This window comes from Zalophus californianus, chromosome 2 (genome assembly GCF_009762305.2).
Source record: "Zalophus californianus isolate mZalCal1 chromosome 2, mZalCal1.pri.v2, whole genome shotgun sequence".
Classification (NCBI taxonomy): domain Eukaryota; kingdom Metazoa; phylum Chordata; class Mammalia; order Carnivora; family Otariidae; genus Zalophus; species Zalophus californianus.
In genome coordinates, this window is record NC_045596.1 from 155,892,246 (window position 1) to 155,917,748 (window position 25,503).

Below are 25,503 nucleotides of genomic sequence, written 5' to 3' on the forward strand. Positions count from 1 at the left end.
TGACCTGCCTGCCACACCTAAGGGGGTTGGGCACACTGTGGGTAACTGTAGCCCAGCCCCTCAGTAATTCTGACCTGGAGTGTGTGGGCCGGAGGAAGGGGGCCCCTATCTCTGGGTGGGGGAGATGACAGGGCTGTGCTCCCCTGGAACAGATGTGCCCACCTGCTCAGAGAAAGCCAGCTCTCGAAAACAGGCAGAGGAGAGGCGGAGGGGCAGATGAGGCACGTTGGCACTGGGGGTGCAGGGGGCCCAAGCACACAGTGGGCTTGGAGAGCAGTGAGGAGACTCCCCCCTGGCCAGAGCAGCAAGCGAGTGTGGATGAGCCATGGGGGAAAGGAAGTTCTGAAAGAGCTCACCCCAACACAGACACATTCGGGGTGGTGGGAAGCTTGTCTGACAGCTACTTAAAAAGCAAAAGAACCTCACCCTCTTTGAAACACTATAGGTTAGGTCCAAAATAGAGAAGCGTCATTTCCTCAAAGGCCTCACAATGTGGAAAGAACATTCTACTTGGATTCCAAAAAACCATGGTGAGAATCACAGCTCTAGCATTTAACGGCTGTATATGAAGTTTCAAGTTTCTGAACCTGATTTTCACATTTACTAAACGAGCATCGGGAACTCCAGTCTCCCATGATCGCAAGAGCTAACATTCAGTACATGAAAGTCCTCAGCTCAATGCCTGGCGAACAGAGGAGAGTAAAATGCCAGACAAATTTGGAACCGAGGGTACCAGTGACATAATCCAGGGAGTATCTCCTACTTCTAGGGCCATTGTCTGGTTCCCGGGCTAATGATGCCAGACTAAAGTTCTCTTTTTGTTGTTTTGTGAGGAATGTGTCTGTGCTTCCTGCAAGAAGGAGAAGAACCTCTCTAAATTATTCTCAAGTTACTGACGACAAAGCTGAAATATACATAAGGCAGCTGGGATACCAGGCGAGGGGGAAGCCTTTTTCCATAACTGTAGCACCTGATTAAGACATACCTCTTTCTTCCAAGAGAATAAGCTCCTTGCCCCCAAGAAAACCATAGAAAAGATGACTTTAAGGGAAAGGTAACAAGAAAAAGTAGAAGAAACAGCTTGGGTGACAGAAAAACTATATGACGATGGCTTGAATAATTGAGAAAATAGTGCTGAGTAACTCAGGGCCTGAGTAGATACTGAATGCAGCCAAAAAAAAAACCCCAGAAGTTACCCAAATAGGGGCTTCTAAGGCCTGACTTGACATTCAGTGGGCAATGAATGTGATAGTAAGACTAATTCAAACACCTGCCCCCTCCCATTCCTTCAATTCCAACTGTAGTGACAGACTCTTCAGTCTGCATCGGTGAGCACTAAGCAAGTATTCGAGGTTAGGAATTCAGTGTCGATTACTCCTGCCATTTAGAAGAGGGACTGACGTGCTCGGTACGGTTGCTGAAACTCATATTCCTGTTGTCAAAGTTAAGTGCACACATATTTAATATTGCTCAGAGGAATATTAGCTGGGGACACACATGCAGAACATAAAAGTGAGACTAATAATCCATATATAACAAGAATCCTTCCTCTCCTGCCCTGGCCGCAGCTCTGTGTAGCCTGGTTACACATGGAGGTGAGGCCAGGGAAAGAACCACAGTTCTCTGCGCTTCTAAGACTAATTCGCAGCATCTAGTTTTTTTCAGGCAGCATGCTCTCTGCAACACTTTCTACTGAATGATTTGCTTGCACGGGTTGAGTAAAATGGGACACTCCAGCACAGAGTGGGTACTTAGGATGCCCAAGTCCCCTTATATGCTTTTTGAGATCATAAATTGCTCTCACATTACTATGAGCAAAGTAGAGGCATACATTAATCTTCTCTCTCCAGATATAAACAAGAGGAGAAAAATCCTATCCCTGCTTGCCTTCAATCAATCTTAAACCTCCCTCTAGGACTTTCTCCTTACCCTCGTCCTTCACTGAGTCGTACCTAGCCCCACGATGGTTTGATGTGCCAGATTTCCCAATGGAGATAAGACACCTAACGCATTTTTGATAAAAGTTATACACCAAATAATGTGAATGGCCCCACATTCAGAGGTGTGAAGGGAGTCACGAGTGGTTATGTATTATGCATGGGATGGAAGGAGGTACCCACCACTTTGCCACCTTCTTGACCCCTTGGTCCCCCCAGGATCCCTTGAGGACCAAAATTTATGGGACACTGAAAGCTCATGAGAACGTTCCTCCAGAGTATCCCCTAAAACGCCTTTGCTTTCAGGCTGAGCTTGCCTCCTTTGGTGCGTGGGCAGCCGCTCGAATGGGCCAACTCCAGGCGCCAGTTCATGGCAAAGTAAGTGAATGAAGGCACCACTCAGAAAAAAGTTCTGACCCCAATCCTAGAAGATCCCATGTAGGCCTAATATACAAAGAACAGACATTTTGAAGATGGCATTTTAGAAGCACATTCACACATATCTCAAAAGACAGAACAAGAAAAGTCATTCTCCTTTTGCTAAGATTGAGAGGAGACTTCTTACTGGCTCCACTTTTTAATTAGTTTTTCTGTAAACACACTCCTGCCGCCACACTCATCTTTTGAAAAACACATCTCGGGAACATATGTCTCCAGCAGTAGTGGCTGACAAGCAGGACTTAAGGTAAAGGTCAAACAGATGTGGGAAGTGACCAGCACACTCAACAAAATGCCACACGGCCTCATTTGCTTTCCAGGCTGGTGCCAGAATGTTCACACACAGCCCTTATCATAAAATCCAAGCTATTGGGCTCACTGCCACCGATGTTTGTGAACGGCAGTTGTTTTTATAACTAGAAAATGGCGAGACTATGGATTCTGAATTATAATAAACTTTCAATGATCCTGACTAATGCGGTAACAAAAGTAAATGAAAGTTACAAATACATCAAATGCCATATCTCAGCTTATACCCAGTAAAAGTTTACACGTGCTGTTAAGAACTGATTTTTAAAAGTTAGTTATGATTTTCCTTATCTCTCACCTGTGTATGACCACTGGGTATGGCTGACCAAATAAAGAAGGCAAAGAAAAGAGGTACAATCAAGGAATGTCAAGGCTACTGGGTTGGGACACTGTTGTACAGGACCATAGGATGTGACAACCCATCTTCTTGACTCGGACGTTCTGAAAGAGTTCAGTAAGACCTTTCTGTGTCAGATGGTCCAATGCAGGTCCAATTAGCACATCTCAGAGAGATGATTAAGCCCCTGCTTGAAACAAGTTCAGAAGCACTCTCTTCTTTTTCATGCTTCTGTTTTGTCAACCAAGGAGTCCAAGTTCAGAGTCATGTACCTCTACCTATCTGCCATAAGCCTGCCCTCTATACGTGCTCACAAAAAAAGCCTGCTTTATCAAGATAAGATTCAAGATATGTACAGCTCAAGTCATAATCCATATTAATTCCCTTTACTATAAGGGAATGGATTTCTTGATTAAGGTGCATTTGAAAACTGGACTCATTCTATACAGAAGAAATGACATGGGTATATTAGGGACCTCCTGTATATACACAAATGCTTCTTTTTATTTCAACTTTTCAAGATTGCCTGTTTCGTCTGGTTCCAATGAAAGCATTTGTACTATCCTTTGGGTCCTTACATATAACACTAAAACTGTACAAAGCTTTATGCTCTGCCTGCTTCTGTAGAGCTTGGAACGCCTTTGAGACATTATCTCATTTTGTTATGGCCAACTGTGTTATGCTTACCCCCAGAAATCACTGTTAACACCAGCTACCCTCTCTCTTGAGCTTGTGCGTGGTTTATAGAGCTGAAAACGAGTTAGCAATGGATATGAATCAAATGCAGGAAACCAGTATCCATTGGTGGAACAGCAGACCCTGAGCATTAAATCACTTATGACTGGAATTTGGTTAATCGCAGGAGAGGAGAGCTTAATGGTAAAAGGAATGCTGTAAACTTAATTTTTCAGAGCACTTTCATTTAATCACTTTCAATTCAAAAAGTAACCCAGTTCTAGATGCAATGACCATGACACAAAAAGAGTTTAAGTGTCCTGCCCAGGATGGTCACCCTCAAAAGGGACAAAAGTAGTCCCGCCTTATCCCTCTGTTCCCTGTCCATCACTCTCATCTTCTTCTGGGCCTGGAAATACCAACCTTTTTTCCTCGTAGGACTTTTAAGTATCTGAATTGTTTTGTTTACTTACTTAGTTCACTTGTTTTTGTCTATCCCTCGAATGGAAACCCTGTGAGAACAGGAACCTTGCTGTTTCGTCATTCAGGTGACCTCAGTGCCTAGAACATCTCCTGTGCTCAATAAAGGTACCTGGCATATAATAAAGAGCGTAATACTTGCTCAGCAAGTGTTTTTGAATGAACAAATGACCACAACTGGAATCTCCCGGTAGCAGTGATTCTTTTCAGCCATGCCCATGGATCTGGGGTGGGAAAGAACATTTTAGATGGGGAATAGCTGTCTCACTATCAAATCCCTTGTCTGGTTAAAGAAGCAAAGACAAGGCAATGACTAGAGGCTAGGCTAGTACTAAAGATGAAGAAAAGAGAGAGGACTCTTGCTTCAGCCCTTGAGGATTTTTGTTCCCTGAAAAAGCCTCTGAAGGAAAATAGTTCTTGGGGGCCTGTGAAAGATGAGCAGTATATAGCTTCTCAGTCAATTCTACTTCCCTGCCCCTATTTTTAGTAACAAATGAAGTTCAGGGGCAAGGTGACAGAAAGACATGAGTGATAAGTGATAACAGCTCACTCATTTGGGCTATTTTAGTGGCAAAACTCAAGTAATCAGTCTGGCAGTTCCCCAAGAGGTTAACCATAAAAGCTATTATATGACCAGCAATTCAGGAACATACCCAAGAAAAGTGAAAACTTATGTCCACACAGAAACTTGTACATAAATGTTAATAGCAGCATTATTCAGAATAGGTTAAAAGTGTAAACAATCCAAATGTCCATCAACTAATGAATGGATAAATAAAATGTGATATATGCATACAACGAATTTTATTCAGCCATAAAAAGACAGGAAGTACTGATACATGCTACAATGATGATGAACCTTGAAAACACTACATTAAGTAGAAGAAGCTAGTCACAAAAGACCACATATTATATGATCCCATTTACATGAAATGTCTAGACTCGGCAAATCTACAGAGACAGAAATTAGGTTGGTGGTTGCTTGGAGCTGGGGGATAATGACCACCAAATGGGTACAGGGTTTCTTTCTGGGATAATCAAAATGTTCTGAAAGTAGATAGTGATGATGGTTGCCCAACTCTGTGAATGGCATACTTTGTAAATAGCCATTGAATCGTGTACTTTAAATGGGTAAATTGCATGGTATTTGAAATAGATCTCAATGAAGCTGTTATTAAAAACAAAAGCAAAAAACTCATGCAATAACAAATCCTTCTGCAGTCTGCAAAGGGCGGAGAAATGTTGGAACCTCCTGTATTTCCCTCATGGAAGGAGAAGAACAGCTTTGCCTATAATATCTGGGGTTTTATGGAGGTGACCCCCCTACCCCTCTTACTCTCCACACTAGCTTGCCTTGCTCCAATGGGTTTGCCTTGGTCTCGTATTTTATCTTCACTTAGCAGACTTCTGCAGAACACCCACTCTATGCCAGGTGCTATGCTAGGCACCAGCCCTGAAATGAAAGAGGAGCGGGCTTTGCCTTCAAGGAGCTACCACTTTCGTAATTATTCATTCAACCACAGGGCAGGAAACAGCAAAAGAAGAGTCCTAAGTGGTATTTTGTGGCGGGTTGTGGGCAGAAAAGAATTTTCTGTATCTGGGCTCCAGAAAGGTAGACTCCCGTCCACACCGGAAAAAGCACCCACTGGTCTGGTATGTGAATATCGCAAAGGCGGGTGGGGGGGGGGGTGGGTGGGCAGAGCGTGCAGTGGGGAGCCCTGGGAGCCAAATTCAACAGGAAGCTGGAAGATAGTGCCAGCATTAGCCTTAAATGCCATCTGGCAGTACTCTGGGTGTTTCCATTCTGTTTATTATTTTTTTTTAAAGGAAAGAAGAGATGGGAGGGAGGGAGGAAGGGAGAGAACTCAAGTTATTACTCAGCTTTTCCACCGTGTTTAATGTTTGCAAAGTACTCCTGCCCTCACTTAGTCCTGCATTGCCTGAAATAATAAAGGAATCTGAGAACCCAGCCAAGAATTCGAAGTACTTAGGAGATAGAAGAACCTATCACTGCATCTAGCAAGGTGGGCACTATTAAAAAAAATTAATCCCATAAAATAAGCACTATATAAAAGCTTAATCCAATATAAGAATCTCTGTAAAACTGACAGGCCACTTGGTGGTGGTAAATGAACTCTGTAAGCTCATGTTCTAAGTCTGCCCATTCATACCTTGACACGCAGCAGTTTTGGGCACAGACATCCTTTTTCGACATCAAGGAGTCCTATGGCAGATCAAGTATTTTATGGTAGCAATTAACAGGCATACAAGCTTCCTGCTGTCAGGACTAGAGCACCAGGATCATCATATTCAAGATGCAGCATCAATAAAGTGGCAGGTTTTTGTGTGACCTCTATCAGCGGGGCCGGCACCGGCAAGCATACCACTGTCCGAGCTGCAGAACGCTGGGAGCGCTGTGGCTTTTGGACTTGAAATGAATGTGTTTGTGCATCTCTGATTACATTTATATTCAACCAAGCTCAGTGACCCCCTCAGCTTGCTCCAGAGGAGTGCTACCTTTAGGAATGTTCATTGGTCAATTGGGAGATTACTCAGTAAAGTACGGAGAAGATGCAAATATAAAATGGTCATTAATATGAATCCTATGAGGACAAAGTGCTCCAATTAGCTATTTCAAAAAATATGCTGGGGTCACATAGAGATGAAAAAGAATTTTGAAAATGTATTCAAAAGACATTATCTACTTTATTTCCAATCAACTCTCCACTCTTCCCTCCTACACACACAGTACACTTAGAAAAACTTGACAACACAACACACACAAACACATACACACACGTGCACACATACTGAAAATCTAACATGGTAAAATGGGAATTATGAGGTAAAGATCTGAAAAAGAACAAGACTCAGAAAGATGAAACCAGCATCCGAGGCTGCTCTCTTCTTGGGGCTCCTGCTGAATTAAAAAAAGTGTACTGAATGGCTGGGCAGCATTTCTGATGGCCTCATGAGTCCAAGAGAACAAAAACTGGAATCCTGGACTGCCAATGAGTTAACTGTAATTTCAGACAAACTAGGCTAAAGGAAAAAGCATTGCTACAGACAAAAATAATGGTAAAAGATGTAATAAACAGGAATTAAAAGTTAAAATTGCTTAATATAACAATACTAAAGTTAAAGTTGTATGTACCTAAAACAGGTCTGAGAATATATAAAGCAAAAAACTGACATCACTGTAAATCATCACTGCCATAAACTGCAAGCACTGTAGAAGATTTAACATGGTTCTCTCAGTGATGGAAAATGCAGAAAAACATTAACATAGAGCAAATTTGAAAAAAAAAAAAAGATGGAGAAATCAGAATCTGATTGTCATCTAGAACTCTCACCCCATGATCCTAACATTCTTTTCAAGCCCATTTGGAAGAGTTACAGATACCGAATATACACCTTTCACCTGTACAATGCAAAAATGTGTGCCCATAGATACACTAAATAGAATGGATTAATCTGACCCCTAACAAAGAGGTATGACCTAGTAAGTATTGAGGGGACTATGGTTTCAATATGCAAAGGAGTCCTGAGACGAGACGATAGTGGATTGTCCTTTGCGTCTCAGAGACTCAGGGACTACATGGAATTGATGTTGGGCTGGACCTGAGATGGTGAGGATGAAAACAGAAAAGAGAGAGTAGCGGAAGAGTCCACACAGCCCCCCCGCCTTTTCCCTTCCCCTAAGAGCTGCATGATTGTACTTTGATTTGTGTGGAAGGGAGAAGCAAACCCCTGCCCTCTGCCTAAAAATAAAGGGAGGCAGCAGGAATAACAGTCTTCTGTGCAATTGGGCAGAATGACTTAGCTTTTCTATGGCCAAACCTTGCTTCCTTTCCTCCTGGCTTCACATCTTTTCTTCCCCATCCTAGGAATCCACATTAGGTTCTTGACCACCTCTGCCATTCCACCATCATGAGCATTTACTGGGGTGAGGGGGAGTGCAGATCCTGAAAATCTAGAGATCCTGATTCTCACAAGCCTCACTCTATGAGGAAAGTCTGCCTAGCGTCCTACCTCATTCCTGTCTCAATCTTCAGAGAGAATAAATGGGCCCTAAAAGTTGGTCTTTGCTTTGGTCCTCAACTTCAGTGGCCTGGATACATGTTTGTTGTACTCTGGGGATCTGAATCAGAAATGTGGATACATGGAAGAGTCCTGCTAGGAATCCGAGAGTTTGAGTTGGAGCTAAAAGCTTGGGGTGGGGTGGGATGCAGTGGAAGCAGACATGACTCGTCCCTCTCGGACAGATCAGGAATCCTGAGTACTATTCTACAGCCCAGTAACAGGTTAACTGGAACCACCTCCGTGGCCCGAGCTAGTTGCAAGGAATATACTAGTGGGCTTTCTGGATCAGCCGTAGCCCTGACCTAATTCTGTGAAAGAATCTCAGCAACACCAGTAGGTCTCTCCCTCATTTCTCCCCCAATCTGGCAACAGTTAGTGCTGAGTAGAAAGAGCCACTTAATCAGCAGTGCCCCTTGGCATGACAGCCAATCTGGTGTCCCACGTGGCTCCTCCCAAGCCAGCCCTGTGGCGGATCCTTCTGCATCCAGGGCTTGGGCTTCAACGACTCACATACTTTGAGATTTGGATGTCTGGGCACATTTGCACTCCTGTATTCAACAGGCTGTTTTGAAATCATCCTCGGTAGGAAATTGTATAACCTAAAGTACTTCCTGGATTTTTACTAGCACGACTTTAGGAAGTAAAGCATATTGATGTTTGCTCTAAGTGCCTTATTAATAAGTAACTTCCACCGTTTTTCCCCTTCCCCGTCTGGCAGAAGGCCATCCAGACTTACCCTCATACATCTCCAGGATGTGAACCGTGTCTCCAATCTGCAAGGAGAGCTCCACATCTTGAGAAGCATTGTAGTTATAGATAGCTGGAAAGGAGAAATACATGGGGGAAATGGCATCAGTGGCAGTTAAAATACAAGTCCCTAAGCAGCACATGCAGTGGCTAATGAATTACTTATTTAACAAACAACCCTCTATTTCATGCTTTCGTGTGAATCACCCACTGCAAAGCAGAGGACATCCTCCTCGACCCCCCATGACTGGTATGTTCCAGTCATTCTTCCATCTGACAAAATTTGGTTGGTTGCCTACTGCACACTGTGTTAGAGACCGGTGACAGTGACAAAACACACAGATGTGGTCCTTATCCCAGGGGTTTTCAATCATCTAGGAGAGGGAGGAGGATATTCAATGTATAATATTACAGAAAAAAACTACCTAAATTGTGGCAAGTTATGAAAGAAAAAAAAAAAAACAGGCTAGGGGTGCCTGGGTGGCTCAGTCGTTAAGCATCTGCCTTTGGCTCAGGGCATGATCTCAGGGTCCTGGGATTGAGCCCCGCATTGGGCTCCACACTCAGTGGGGAGTCTGCTCCAGGGTTCTCTCTCTCACTCTGCCCCTCCCCCTACTCATGCTCTTGCTAGCATTCTCTATCTCTAAAATAAATTAACCATTAAAAAAAGAAAGAAAGAAAGAAACAAAGAAAAGAAAAAAAACAGGCTACAATGAGAATATGCTGTGGGGTTCTTTAGATCAGTCCCCTTGTTCATCAGGCAACAGCCAGCCTACACCACCACCGAGCTTATGATCTCTAAGACACAGAACGAGTCATCTCCTTGCTTCTCTGACATAGTAATCGGTAGTCAAAAGGCCACCGTGAGTCTCATCTACCTGGGAAGAACGGATTGACAGGACACGCTGCAGACATGGCTGCCTTATCCCAGTTCCAGGCATCCTGGGAACCTGAATGGTCCCAGGCCTCCTCATCAAGGTCACCTCAATCACCACATCGTTAGGACTGGCAGTGACTGGGCCAGATTATGAAAAATAGGCTAAGTCTTATAATTCAAAAAGATGACAACCCAATTTTAAGATGGGTAAGAGCTCTGAAGAGAGGGGCGCCTGGGTGGCGCAGTCAGTTGGGCGTCTGCCTTCGGCTCGGGTCGTGATCCCGGGGTCCTGGGATCGAGCCCCGCATCGGGCTCTCTGCTCAGTGGGAAGCCTTGCTTCTCCCTTTCCCACTCTCCCTGCTTGTTTCTGCTCTCACTAACTCTCTCTCTGTCAAATAAATAAATAAAATCTTAAAAAAAAAAAAAGAGCTCTGAAGAGACATTTTACCAAGAATCATATGCGGGCTAAGACACATGAAAAGATACTTATCATCATTAGTTGCCAGGGAAATGCAAATTAAAACCACAATGAGTTACCACTTCGCCCCCACTAGAATGGCTATAGTTTCAAAAAGGCAGACAACTGATAAGAATGTGGAGAGACTGGAACCCTCAGACATCATGAGCAGGAATGTAAAATGGCCCAGCCTCTTCAGAAAACAGGTGGACAGTTTCTTAGAAAGCAAAACCTAAATTTCCACTGTGGCCCAGCAATGACATTCCCAGTTACCTATGAAGAGATATGAAAACACATCTGTGCAGCGACCTTATGTGAATATTCCCAACCGCTGCGGTAGGCAGAAACATAACCCCCCAGAAGATAGCCACATCAAATTTCTGGAACCTGTGAATGCTACCGTGTGTGGCCAAACATTTGAGTAAATTAAGGATCTTAAGAGGAAGAGCTGTTTCTAGATTATCAGGGTGGGCCCTAAAGGCAATCACATGTATCCTGGGGAGAGAGGGCCAGAGGGACTTAGGGGAGATGCATAGAAGAGAAGGCAACATGGAGATGGAAGAAAAGGCTGCGTCAGGGATTGGCATCACCACCAGAGGCGGCGGCGAGGAATGAACTCTCCCCAGAGTCTCTAGAAGGAGCGTGGGCTGTCAACACCTTCGCCTTAGACATCTGGTCTTCAGAACCGTGAAAGCATACATTTCTGTTGTTTTAAGCCACTAGAGTTTGTAGGAATTTGTCACAGTAGTCATAGGAAACCAATATAGCAACATTATTCGCAATAGCCAAAAAGTGGAAACAATTCATCAACTGATGCATGGATAGATATGTAAACTAGGATATATCCGTACGATGGAACACTACTCAGCAACAAAAAGGAATGACATACGGACACATGCTACAACATAGGGGAACTTAAAAGACATTATGCTAAATGACAACCATATGTGAAATGCCTATTTTAGGCTTCCAGTTATTAGCAATGTCCAGAACAGGCAAATCTATGGGAGATAGTACCGCCGATTACTGGTTGCCTGGGCAGGGGAGAGGAGGGAAGGGCGACTGAACACAGCAGTCATGAGGGAGGTTTTCAGGGAGGTGAAAACATCCTCAAACCGGATTGAGGGTATGGTTACACAACTCTGTGAATTTACTAACATTCATTGAACTATATACTTGAAAGGGGTGGATTTTATAGTATATAAATTAGAGTTCAATAAAGCCGGGTTTTTTGTTTGTTTGTTTTTAAAGTAGGTCTAGTTGTTACCCTCACTCTCTTGATAAGGAATCTGCATCCTTCCAGGAGGAAAGAACCACCTCAGAGATTCAGTTCTAGCCATTCACTTGACGATTCAAGGAACAAAGACGTTCCCCATATCTGCAGCTCTAATGAGCGCATGAGGATGGTCATTCAGTCCATCTGCCAGATCACACAAGGGTCACTAAAAAAATGAAGAAAGTTGTCCCCGCACTGTGAACTGTGGGTACTCCCTCCTCTTTCTCGAACATGCAATTCACCCTATGTCTGCAGCCTGACTGCAGATTTTTCCTTACCTCGCAGTCTATCCATGAACGGAAGGAGCACACCTCCAGCTACATCTTTTTTAAGTGGTCTCTCTTTTTGGAGGGACTTACCCAAAGAGTGTTCTTTTGTAGTCTTGGCACAGAAGCCTGGACAAATTATGTTGATATTAATTTACTGTTGAGCTTTTGGACTAGACTATGAATTCAGAACAAGGTTGGGCCAATGAAGTGGATTCGGAGAAACTACACTGGATTGAGATGTAGCAGTTAGTTCCCCATTGACTCCTAGACCTCTTCTTGGCCACTGGGCCACGGGCCACGGCTGCCATTCCACTGAAGTTCTCCTCCTTCATCTGAGAGTCGGGTGACTCAATGGTTTTGCCCACTAAGTATATGTCTGGTTTTCCATAGAAAATATAGATCTCATGTTCTTGACTTCCCCCCAGTCCCCATTCACTGACTCCCACAGAACTGGTCTGTTCCTTCCAGTGGCCCTGCTCGCAGATGGAAACAGGAAGTAATGAGGTTGCTGTGTCACAATGTGTTGTGTAATGACCAAGCTCCATCCCTTCCTCGTTCTTGTCAGCAGGAAAGTAGGCAGAAACTCTCAAAGGCAGCACCTAGCACAAACACATACCAAGGACTGTTATAAACACACAGACACGCACACACACACACACACACACACACACACACACACACACACACACACACCTTAAACCAATATGTTTCCTTAACTCCTAGATTCCTAAATCCTCCAAAATTATCCTGGCCTTAATTATCCACCTTAGCCTCCATCATCTGCCAAATTCCACCCTCTGCTCCAGTCAAGACTCTCACAGTGTCCCCTAAATTCTGTGTTCAACCCACGGTTTATGCCCGCTTGGAACAACAGCTCATCTTTTGCTACATAACAATCCAAGGCTTACATTCACAATTCCATTCGACAAGTAACTACTGACTCCCTATCACCCTGCATGAATCTGCTTCTTCTGACATCTGACAGTTTTTCCTTCCAATACAGTTTGGGTTGTTAATCTCAGATAATCTTGGTTATCATCTGTCCCCAGTCAGAAGGTAAATTCCTCACACATGTGGATCTGGTTGCACGTTATTTTTGTGTCTTTCACATTTCAAGGCACTGGATTAAACCCAAAAAACATGCTCAAGGCACAACGGTGACTTTTATAGAATCTACCAATCGATTCAGTTATTTGCCACTTCTTCCCCAAACTTTAAGATACTTTTGTTTTCCTGAGAAGCAGCAGCTGTGGTTCCCCACCACTCATGAAAGAGATATCAAAATCATCTTTCCTGCCACTTTTTGCTTATTACACAAGACAGAATCTGCCTTTCCAACCCAAGCTTCCAAAGAGATTCCTATGGGAAGCGCAACCCTTCAAAAATGCCTTTCACTGGAGTAAAGTCACCAGGAAGGGGACATTCATCAGTTTCATGTCTTTGGGCAGAAGTACCAACAAGATTCCCAACCACTCAGAGCTGTCATCTCTTCATTCCAATGATGCACTTTTGAACATTGCCCTCCCTCTCCCACTCCCTACTACCCCTCATTTCCATTGTATTTTATGTTTTTACTTCCATATGTAATACAGTAACTATAAGAAGTACATGCCATGCACCACATTATTTAATAAGGAAACGGATTCAGAAGGGGGAAACACCTTGCCCCAAGTAATCCAGCTTTATAAGCAGCAAAGCTGTTCCTAACTCTGGTGATGAAGCCTTCATCACATTTGACAAGGCTGCTCCAGAATGGTGAAGGAACAGCTTGGGAACAAAGACAGGAGCCTCACAGATTCTCAGTATGGATGTGTCTGCCTGAAGATTTCCCTCATAAAATGGAAATCCAACTTCCAAACACAAGCTTTATTATATGAATCAGTGACTGGTAATCATGTTGTCTGCTAGTCTGGTGCTATTTGAAGAACAGGCACACAGCTAGCTCTCAATGGATGGTGCTTTCTTCCTGGAATGTGAGTAATTATTACAGAGAAAGACAGATAAAGGGAAAATAAGGGAAACTCTGAGGGTTAAACAAAACACTACTGAAGACTCAACTATACCACTTACACACGCATGACCTTGAATGAGTTCTCAGTCTGAGCCTCAGTTCCCCATCTGTAAACTAGGCAACAGATCAGATGACTCTAAGGGTCCCTTTGGCTAAAACATCCTCTGATTCATGAAGTGATGATAAGAAGCAAGAGAAACAAGTTGTGCTGTTTTGAACTAGCAGGCCCACCACAATCTCTTGTTTTGTCTGAGGAAATTAAACAAGAACAGGGAGTTGCTGATTATAAATTGCCTTGCTGGCTGCTATGTGCAAGGTTGGGAAAGACGAATTGCTGGAATTTTTCCCTAAGCAGCTTACTGCTTATGTCATGAAAGTGTAATTTTGCAGAGCCAAGTAGACAAGACAGTATGTCTCCAAATGTAAAATAGTTTGCATTTTACCAAACCTTTGATTTGGCCTTTTCTTTTAAACCAGACTTATATGAGAGAGGTAAAAAGAAAGTTGGGGTCTTAAGATTATGCAATAATAAGACAACAGAATTCACTAATAGGGCCCAAAACAAGGATCAGTTTCGACAATGAAAAGTCTATGCGTTACTAGTATTTAATCTTTCTAATAAGTTAGGTTCTTTCATGAATCCTCAAATTACAACCCCCTGAAGAATAACTAAAACATGACATTTCCTGTTAGTCATTTGGTAGAATCTACAAAAGAAAGATCCAGCAAACACAGACCAAGGTCCCAATTTGAACTGTTTACTATTCAGAATATTAAAAAGATGACCAAACTTCATCTTTTTCATTATTATCTTGATCTACCTACTTTCACCCATTAGAACTACCAAAACAAAAAAGGCACATCTCACCCTTGATCTTTGCCCTGGATTTAATGCAATGATGTCCCCAAAGGCCAAGTGGATTTTTTCTTTTGCTCTTTAATTCCAGTCTACTGTAAGGATCAGAGAATCAGATTCAACAGTAGGTCTGACCCCAAGAAGTAAAAATCTATGGTTTTACCCTGATCATTCTATTTAGGTTCCAACCTAATCTTTTAAGGATGAGATGACCATGATGGTGCCTCCCTACTCAGAACCATCCCGGCCAGGGGCCATCAAATGAGGACAGGAGCTTATATTTCTCACCCATAGTACTCCACAGCAGCAGGCTCTTATGGGATTCTTAACTTCATTTTCTAGACTCCTGAGGAGAATACTGACCAATTCATTGGTAATTCTTTAAGAAATCTCTATTTTAAGGATTATATCTATTTGTAGACAGAATTGATAAATACCCTTAACTGGAGAAATATTTCACAGATATTTCAACTGTAGTTTACTGTCTCACTGTTACCAAGTGATTACTATATGCCATCTCATTTAAATTCATATGAAATTAAATTTACATGGAATGTTTGAAGAAGAAAAGCTGAAACAAGGCAAGTCACAATTATGGGGGGAAAGTCTGTATTCTACAAACATGTGGAGCTTTCTCCCACAGCTTCCCCATCTAAAAAGTGGAGGCAACAGTACATTCTTCATAAGGTTTTGTGAAGCCCGAAGAGGAAAATGTATGCAGAATCCCTAGGACCATGAACAATACCTGGTGGACACTGAAAAAATGGCAGTCAACTTCCCTTTCTTGCCCAGTCCAGCTCCCCACTTTGAGCATGGTGGTACCCATGTCCTCAAAGATGGACACTTTCACCCTCACCAATAAGCCAGTGGAAGTCATTCAGTGAAGACTGGAAATCAGGAAGACGTGTGGAGAAGCAGAACAAGCTAGCCCAGCAGTCCTTCCAGGGTAAAGGTTGCTGGGCAATGCAGGGCAGGTGTCTCTAAGGACAGCAACACCACTTTACTGCCGGCAGCTAAGAACAGAGTTCCCCTAAGAAGCAGCACGAGAGTGAGGGAATATTTTAATACTTTAACCATTTTCTTGCCGTCCCTTCTAGCATTTCTACAGTGATTCAACTGAGGAACCAGGTTTTATTTAGAAAGATGCCTCAATCATGTACTCACTATAGTACTCTCAATCTGGATACAACATTAAAACACATTCTAATATTACTCATGCCTACAGTTCTATTAGCTTTTATTCTTTTCTACTGATCTCTTTCTTGTTACAAAAAAAAAAAGTAAAAGAGAAAAAAATCTGAGGGCACCTAAGGCAGGGTTTTAATGATGAAGTAAAAAAAACCTGACTTACTACTAAGCCCAGAACACCTTCCCCCCAACAAAATAAGGTATGAATCAGGTTCTTCTTGGTATGCATTCTTACTAAATACAAACTAAATAGATCTGAGATAAAAAATGATCAGATCTAAGACTGTGTCCAGTTTACTGCATCTAACTTATGGACAGAAATCACAACTGAGGAATAGAGAATCTGAAGATAAAAGCCACAGATTACTGCGGAATCTGGAACAAGCACCCTGAAATGATAGGCAAAAATGTGACTATTTTCTCCATACATACATGAATTTGAGACAAAACACAGTTCACTGAGAAAAAGGAATGATCCCCAACCAGACTATAAAACCCATTACTTCGAAAACATCAAGCTGAAAATGAGAAAACAAGAGTAGCAGGTTGGGACCTGGGCTTACATCTCAGCAGGGCGTGTCCCAGGACAAGCTTGACTGGTCACTTTCCCACCACGGACCACATCCAGAAGGGTCCTAGAACTGAACCCTGGCCCCTTCCATCTTTTTTCTTTTTTTTAAGATTTTATTTATTTGACAGAGAGAGACAAAGCGAGAGAGGGAACACAAGCAGGGGGAGTGGGAGAGGAAAAGCAGGCCTCCCGCGGAGCAGGGAGCCCGATGCGGGGCCCCTGGGATCATGCCCTGAGCCGAAGGCAGATGCTTAACAATTGAACCACCCAGGCGCCCCTGGGCCCCTTCCATCTTATATCCACCACAGTCACGTCTTGCTGCCAGCACAGTGAGAAGACAGAGTGTGTGTGTGTATGTGGCCAGGAGGGAAGAGGGAATGAGAAGAGCAGACAGCTAGGGAAAAGGCCAGAAGCTGAAAAAATCTGGGAAACCATTTGGTCAAATCTCCTTGTTTCATAAATGAGAAATTGAAAGCCACGCACGCACGCGCATGAGTGTGTTTGTGTGTGTGTGTAGCTGAAAAGTGACAGGAAGGTGAAACCTGCTTACAGTGAGGCCACTGAAGATCCTTCCCATAGCTTGGCCAGAAAACTACCATCCTGGATGCTCACACAAGTCATTTAATCTTCAGGCTTCAATGTCCTCATCAATAAAATGACATTTGTGAAGTGGTATTTTACCTGCCTCTTAGGGTTGTTATAAGAATAAAATGAGGGGCATCTGGGTGGTTCAGTTGGGTAAGCCTCCAACTCTTGGTTTCGGCTCAGGCTCTGATCTCAGGGTCGTAAGATCGAGCCCTGTGTTGGGCTCCACACTCAGAAGTGGAGTCTGCTTAAGATACTCTCTTTCCGATACAAAGGTAGGGATCCGAAGGGGTACGTGCACCCCAATGTTTATAGCAGCAATGTCCACAATAGCCAAACTGTGGAAAGAGTCAAGATGCCCATCGACAGATGAATGGATAAAGAAGATGTGGTATATATACACAATGGAATATTATGCGGCCATCAAAAGGAATGAGATCTTGCCATTTGCAACAACATAGATGGAACTAGAGGGTACTATGCTAAGCGAAGTAAGTCAATCAGAGAAAGACATGTATCATATGACCTCACTGATATGAGGAATTCTTAATCTCAGGAAACAAACTGAGTGTTGCTGGAATGGTGGGGGGTGGGAGGGATGGGGTGGCTGGGTGATAGACATTGGGGAGGGTATGTGCTATGGTGAGCACTGTGAAGTGTGCAAGACTGTTGAATCACAGATCCGTACTTCTGAAACAAATAATGCAACATATGTTAAGAAAAAAGAAAAAGAAGAAGATAGCAGAAGGGGAAGAATGAAGGAGAGTAAGTCGGAGGGGGAAACAAACCATGAGAGACGATGGACTCTGAAAAACAAACTGAGGGTTCTAGAGGGGAGGGGGGTGGGGGGATGGGTTAGCCTGGTGATGGGTATTAAAGAGGGCACATTCTGCGTGGAGCACTGGGTGTTATGCACAAACAATGAATCATGGAACACTACATCAAAAACTAATGATGTAATATATGGTGATTAACATAACAATATAAAAATTTAAAAAAAAAGATTCTCTCTTTCCCTCTCTCTCTGCCCGAAATATAAAAATTAGTAATTTTTAGTAATGTCTTTGGAACCAAGATATTTCAGCATAGAAGACAAGTACAAATAAAAAAAAAAGATAAAGAAATCTGGGCTAATCTATGTGAATTAGAAATATCATTATGAATTCGGAATATTTGTTTCTAAAAAATTATTTTATGTATGCTTTTCACTTCTACTGTGGCTATAGTGGATTAGAGAACACATCAGGGATCAAACAAACTCTCTCGTCTTAAAAGATCTAAAAAATAGGCAAAATATGACTAATGGTTTTCAGGTACCAAACAGCATGCAGTGCAGGAGAGGGATGCCCGAGAGGACAGAAACAGATGAGGTAAGTCTACAATTGCCTCTCGTTACTGCTTGAAAAGAGTCTCCAGGCACAAGTAGAGGGAGGAGAAACACAAACAGCATGTGGCAGTCACCCTAAGATGAGGAAACAGAGTTGAGAATTCAGGGAGGTGCAGGTGACCAAGATACCCAGGACAAAAAATCAGAGAGGAGTTTCCTCCCGAGTCTACAGCTGAGTACTGGTCAGCCCATGCATGCCAAGAAAATACCCAAGGCCAAGGAAAAGAACCACTAGAAAAGAACAGAAGGAGCAATTCCCACTCTTCACCCAGGTTTGGGGACAGTTCGTGTTTTCTACAACCAGCATGGAGAAACCTTGCGCTATGTGGCCACTGCTCTGAGTACTGGAAGAGCAGAGCCTTGGTAGTGCAACACAACCAGCCCACAGGTAAAGGCTGTGCTGGTCCTGCCTAAGCAAGATCAAATGCAAACATGGAAAGAATAAAAGTTTCCTCATAATTTAACTGCATCCCAGAACAAGATTCAAACTCCCAACAAAATAAAATGTACAATGTCTGACATCCACTTCAAGATTACCAGGCATCCAAAGAAGGATGAAAATATCACCTAAAGTCATGAGAAAAATGAATCAATAGAAAAAGACCTAGAAATGACAAAGATCAGGCAATAAAACGTGTCTCAGGTAACTAAAGGATTCAAATCATACGAAGTATATTCTTTGACTACAATGGAATTAAACTAAAAATCAGTAACAGACATTTTAAAAATCCCAAAACATTTGAAACTGAGCAACATACCTCTTACCAGCCCAAGGACCATTCAAAAATCAGTGTAATCTACCACATTAAGACGAAAAAAAAAAATATGATCATCTCTACAGATGCAGAAAAGGCATTTGATAAAATCTGATATCCACGCCTGATTAAAAAATATACTGTCAGCAAATTAGAAATATCTTCATCCTGATAAAAAGCATACAAGATACACCTACAGATAATATCATATCAAATTGTCAAATTTTTTTTTCAAATTGTCAAATATTAAGTGTGCTTCCCTAATACTGGAAACAAGGCAAGGACATCAGCTCTCATCACTTCTATTCCGCATTTTGATGGTGGTTCTAGCTAGTGTAATAAGGCAAAAAAAAAAGAAATAAAAAGTTTACTAATTGGAAAGGATGACATAGAAAATAACATGTTATTAGAAAAGAACATGATCATCTATATAGAAAATCTTAAGGCATTTACAAAAGAGTTACCAGAACAATGAATGAGTTTAGGTGGTGTCAGGACTCAATTTCTGTCAATATATAGAAATCTATTGTATTGTTGTACACTATAACCAGCAAACTAAAACTGGGTTCTGATGTAATATGCATTTCTTCCCACAGATTCTCAGTGAAACAGCTTGAAAACCAGTGTCCCAGGTAAACTCTTACACAAGTGTACCAAGAAATAGGTACAAGAATGTTCACAGTAGCAGTGTTTGTAGCAGCAAAAAGTGGAACCACTAAATGTCCATTGAAAGGAAAATGGAGAGATAAATGATATATTCAAACATAAGGTACAACAAAGAAAATGAATGCATGCAAATTTGCACACATACCACAAACAAAATGTTGAGCAAATAAAAAAAGAATCTTTGGAGAAATATACACAAGATGATGCTTTAGAGAAAATTCAAAATCCTGCAAAACTAAATGAATTAGGTTTTTAAAATACGCATGTATATATGGTAAAACCATAGGAAAAAACTGGAAATAAAACACACTAATTTCAGAATATTTTTATATCCAAGCTAGGACTGGAGTGTTAAGACTTTTTGGAGGAAGCATGGATATGTGGCCAATAGCCAGAGAACCTTTTTTTTGCAATTCATTGGACAGTGATACACAGGAGGGTTTATTACTGTTTCTCTTTATACTCTTCACAAGTGTTGCGACTATTCTTTTATGTATTCAATATTTAATTCAAACAATGAAAATCAGCTAGACAGATAGATCTACACGTACATATACATGGGGCGTATTCATAATGACAAAAAAAAACCTCTTTTACATAACTTATTACAGGGTAACATATACCTTCATATATATTATTCCAGTGGATCAAAAGTGTTAGCATGCAGCAAAGTCACCTGGAGGGATTGTTAAAACACAGAGTGCTGGGCCTTACATCTAGCGTTTCTGATTCAGCAGGTCAGGCTTGAGAATTTGCATTTGCACACGTTCCCTAGGCAGCACTGAGGCTGCTGGTTCAGGCCAACACTTCAGGACCTCCCCACTCCCTTTTTTCTCACTCTCTAAAATAAATAAATAAATCCTTTTTTAAAAAGATACAATTAGTTGGAGTCAATTCAATGCAAAGATAGGGAAAGTCTTTCGATCTCGATCTCGTTTCTTCCTGCAGTCTGAAGAAAGGTGAATATATTATTTCTCTGATTTAATTTTAGAAAAGAAAAATCTAAATTTTGGACTGTATTTCACTATAATCATTTTACATTTTAAAAAATTCGCCCAAGTTCCACTTTCTTTTCACATACATTTGAACATGCCAGAAGTAGAGTAGATAAGTTTTTCCAATTCAACATGCCTTTCAAGTTATCCCCAAAGCATTAAAATTTTAGGCATGCATAATCATAAAAAAATATTGTTCATAAAATATAACAATCTAACTTCCCTTACAACACAATCTAAATGTTAATAGCAAAATAACATTTTTTTCCAACCAGAAATCTCGGCTTCTTTGTTTTTTGGCATTTAAAAATAGAAATCACTCTAAAGCTAGTGGAAAAATATATTTCCTGGTCTTCCGTATTAGCATGTTATATTTTATTTCAATATAATGCACTAGGCAGTAAGCAGTGACCTATGGTATTTGCATCTGCTCCAATGTAAAGTGTTACAATTCCAACTTTTGCTTCTATGCTGTGAACCACAAAGAGAGGACAAAATCATGTACCATCAAAAGGCAACACATTTTATGATGAGCTGTACATACGACCTTCTCACGCCCACTTCACTCCCCACTCACATCCCCACCCTCCTGCCCTGCCTCATTAGGCATTTTTTATGATATCAGAGCATAGTATAGGTAAGGAGAAAAAAACAAAGATCAGTCTATTTCAGTTAGATGACTGGAGACTTTATTCATAGAGTCATGAATGACATGACACCTGCAGAGTCATCTTAGACCTACTGCTCCCCATTTCCACTCTTGGCTGTGTTCATCTTTGTTCATCATCTAGAACTCAGGTTACTACCCTTAGGTCTTTGCTGACTGCTCTGCTCTCAGTCTTTCCTCAGGTATGAAACATGACAAAAAATGACAACTACATCACAGGGCTGTTGTGGAGATTAAGTTAAGACAAGACTTACCATGGGAAGAACTAGCTGTTACTGGCATTACAACCCTATTCTGCATAATCATGCCACTCTAGCACTTTTCTGACAATACACCCAAAAATCTTCCCGTGGTTCTCTATTTTCTACTGATGCCATATGTTTTAAGAATTTTCAAAGCTCATCCCTTCCTGAGTCTTCTTTGGTAACGCCCTTTGCTCAAATAGCCCTCTCTACTTTCTTCCATTTGACTACATCCTAGCCATAAAGTAAACTTACAAAAGCTCAACTACACACTAACTGGGATTACCCCAGCCTTTGATGGTTTTACCACTTGAGGGATTACAATGCTCCATCTATTCCACACTTCAGAGTTTGCTGTGTGAATTGACCTGCCCAGGTCCCTCCTGGGGCTCTGTGCAAAGGAGGCTCACATCAGGCATGGCTTTCTTGACACCTGTCTTCTTGAAGAGGTGACAATAGAGGCCCTATGTAGATTTGTCTCGATTTATCTAAATTACAACAGCTTCTTCCCCTCATTGAATCTCCTCGAAAGGGAACTAAGAACGTTCCTGATAGTGTCCTTTAGTCAAGTGCTATCTGTACCCTACTGTAGACAGTCTCTGTTTTTCTTTTTTTTTTTTCTCCTTACCCACACTATGCTGTGATACTGTTAAAAAAAAAAAAAGTTCCTCTGGGGTAGGAGGACGGGTTAGGGATGTACGTGTAGAGTGACATGTACATGAATATGTGATATGTGAAAAGGGGCCAAGGGTGCATAGCTCCCTTAACAAATAGGGCTGATTCCAGGTTTTCTCTACCTTGATAGTTCTTTCAAGAAAGGACCTTTCAAGAAATTTCAGAAAGAGTAAAGTTGGTTGCCTAAGCTGAGAGCCATTTTCCCCCTTCAATTCTCTGTCATTTAATGGAAAGTTCAACAATATTGTTTTTGTTACACACATTTGAATCTCATGTTTGTCATCTTATGCTTTCTTTTTCCTGTAAAATATTCTTGTTTGTTTTGTTTTGTTTACCTCTTGCTCTGTGGATTCTGGTTTCCCTTTTCCCCTCCTGGCAATATAAGGTGATTCTCTGTATAGAGAGGCTTTATTTGTATTTCTCAAAAATTGGAAACAACCCAAATGTCCTTCAATAAGAGAATAAGTAAACAAAGTGTGGTACATCCATACACTGGAATTCTACTCAGCAATTAAAAGGAACAACCACACAATATGAATGAATCCCAAGTGCATTATATTAAGTGAAAGAAGCTAGACTCAACAGAGGATATTTACACTGTCTGATTCCATTTACACAGCATTCTGGAAAAGACTAAACTATAGAGGAGTAAGACAGGCCAGTACTGGCTAAAGCGATGGAAGGGAGCTGACCAGAAAGGAGCACAGGAAAAAGTTGGGGGCTGATAGAAGTAGTTCACATTTTTACGGCAGGGGCAGTTGGCACAAATGAATGAGTTTGTCAAAATTCACAGACCTATGTGCTAAAAAAAGATGAATTTTACTCTATGTAAATTATACCTTGCTTTTTAAAAATTTTAATTAAAAAGCACAAAAAGTTTATTCTACTCATGATTGCTTTGCCACTTTGAAAAAACTCTTGAATTTCTCTTAATTATCAGTATCTTTAATCAGACATTAATCAACTGATGTAAGAAAAACACTTCTACATCCTCAGATCCACACCCCTTCTTAGTTTTTCTTCTCATCATCTGGCAGCTTTATTACATAACTTTAGAGTTAATTGATTATTTTTATATTTTTTACCTGCTTTTACAAAAATAACTGCTCCATGTTCTTTTGTACCTGTACTTAAACTAATTAGTTCTATGGAGTCTTATGTCTAATTGATTTCTGATTTACTACTAACCTTTTTATAGCATTACTTCCTCATTTTTGCATTATTCAGGATGATCTTTAGGTCGCCTAGAATAAATCTTAAATCTCTACTATTGTTCGAATGCTTCTATCTGCCGCTCACCCCCCCAAATTCGTATGTTGAAATCCTAACCCCTAAAGGTGATAGTATTGGCAGGCAGAGCCTCTGGAAGTGATTAGGTCATGAGGGTGGAGCCCTCATGAAGAGGATTAGTATCTTGTAAATGAGATCCCACAGAGCTCCCTAGCCAGTTCCACCATATGAGGACACACAAGAAGTCTGACCAGGAAGACGGCCCTCACCTGACCATGCTGGTACTCTAATCTCAGACTTCCAGCCTCCAAAACTGTGAGCAGTAAATTTCTGCTGTTTATAAGCTACCCAGTGTGTGGTATTCTGTTACAGCAGCCCAAATGGACTACGACAATCAATCTCCTAGGAATTCATTTAATTTGAGCATGTATGTAGAACTCTTTCTTGGCTCTTGCATCTGTGAGTTATCGTAGCCTTCAAGGTCAACTGAGTTTAGAATTCTTGAGTCAAAAAACCTTTTGTTCAAAAGATTCAAGTACAAAAAGAATACCCAAGTAAACAGAAACATATCAAGTTCCTGTAAGAAAAGATAATAATATTAGTTCTCAACAAAAATCTCAATGCTCTAAATACAAGGTATACTAAATTAAATTCCAATTAAAACTCCAATGGAGTCTTAAAGATTTTAATACATAAATTATAATGAAATTTATCTAGAAGAATAAATGTCTTCAAATTAAAAATATTTTGAAAATGAAGAATTAACAAAAGGATACTTGCCCCCAACACGTTTTTTAAAAAAGCTACAATGATGAAACCAAGGTGGTTATTTAGAATAGATAGATCAGTTAGCAGAATTTGTGAAATCCAGAAATAGACTCAAATATAGGAAAGCGGTAAATGATAAAATTGGCGATTTAAGTTAGATAGAGTAGAAATAATTTATTTAATATGTGTTGCCAAAATAATCACCTTCCTGGGTAGAGAAAAAAATGTTTGATGTGCCCTCGTACCATATATGAAACAAATTTTAGATGGATTAGGGATTTAATAAAATAAAAATCATAAAAGTACTAAAAGAAAAATACAGGGCAATATATTTATAACTCTGGAAAAAAAGAAAGCCTTTCTTAGTTGATGGCCAGGTCAGATAGCAAAAAAGACTGCAGATTTGGTCAGAAAAAAATTTAAGCTCCCATAGAACAAAAAGCCATAATGACATGAAAAATCAATCACAAACGGAAAAAAATTACAACATGCTGGTATGATCGTATCAATAAATGCAGGAAAAGCATTTGATAAAATCCAGTAACCATTTGTGATACTGAGATTTATAGTAATAAATATATATATATATATTTAATCTTCATCTTCTTCATGACACAGAGCTCCTAAAACTTTGGAATTCCCTGGGTGATAAGAGTATTAGGGAGCATCTTTCGTTCTATTACTGGTTGTTGACTTTGATTTCTGACACAGTGCTCCTGAAACCCTCGTAATTTTGTGGGACTGACATGCCATTTGTTCTAGGGAGGTAACTCTGGGGGGGCTCCTGGATAAGGGCTGGTCACTGGAAAGACCAAGTCATGATCAGAAGCTTGGAAATTCCAGCCCCAAACCCCCCATTCTCTTGAGAAGGGAGAAAGGCTAAAAATGGAGTTAATCATAGATCAAGGCTACTTGATAAATCCTCCATAAAATCCCCAAAGTACAGAGTTTGGAGAGCTTCCAGGTTGGTGAACATGTGAACACACCCTTCCCCACATACCTTGCTTTATGTATCTCTTCCA

The 25,503-nt window shown here is 41.2% G+C and overlaps 1 protein-coding gene across 1 annotated transcript in view; it reads right to left on the reverse strand.

Moving 5' to 3' along the window:
- Positions 1–25,503, reverse strand: part of DOCK5 (dedicator of cytokinesis 5) — a 202,846-nt gene that overhangs the window by 138,480 nt on the left and 38,863 nt on the right. The window contains 1 exon segment of the mRNA XM_027597925.2: positions 8,996–9,079. Coding sequence (XP_027453726.1) covers positions 8,996–9,079 — 84 coding nt within the window.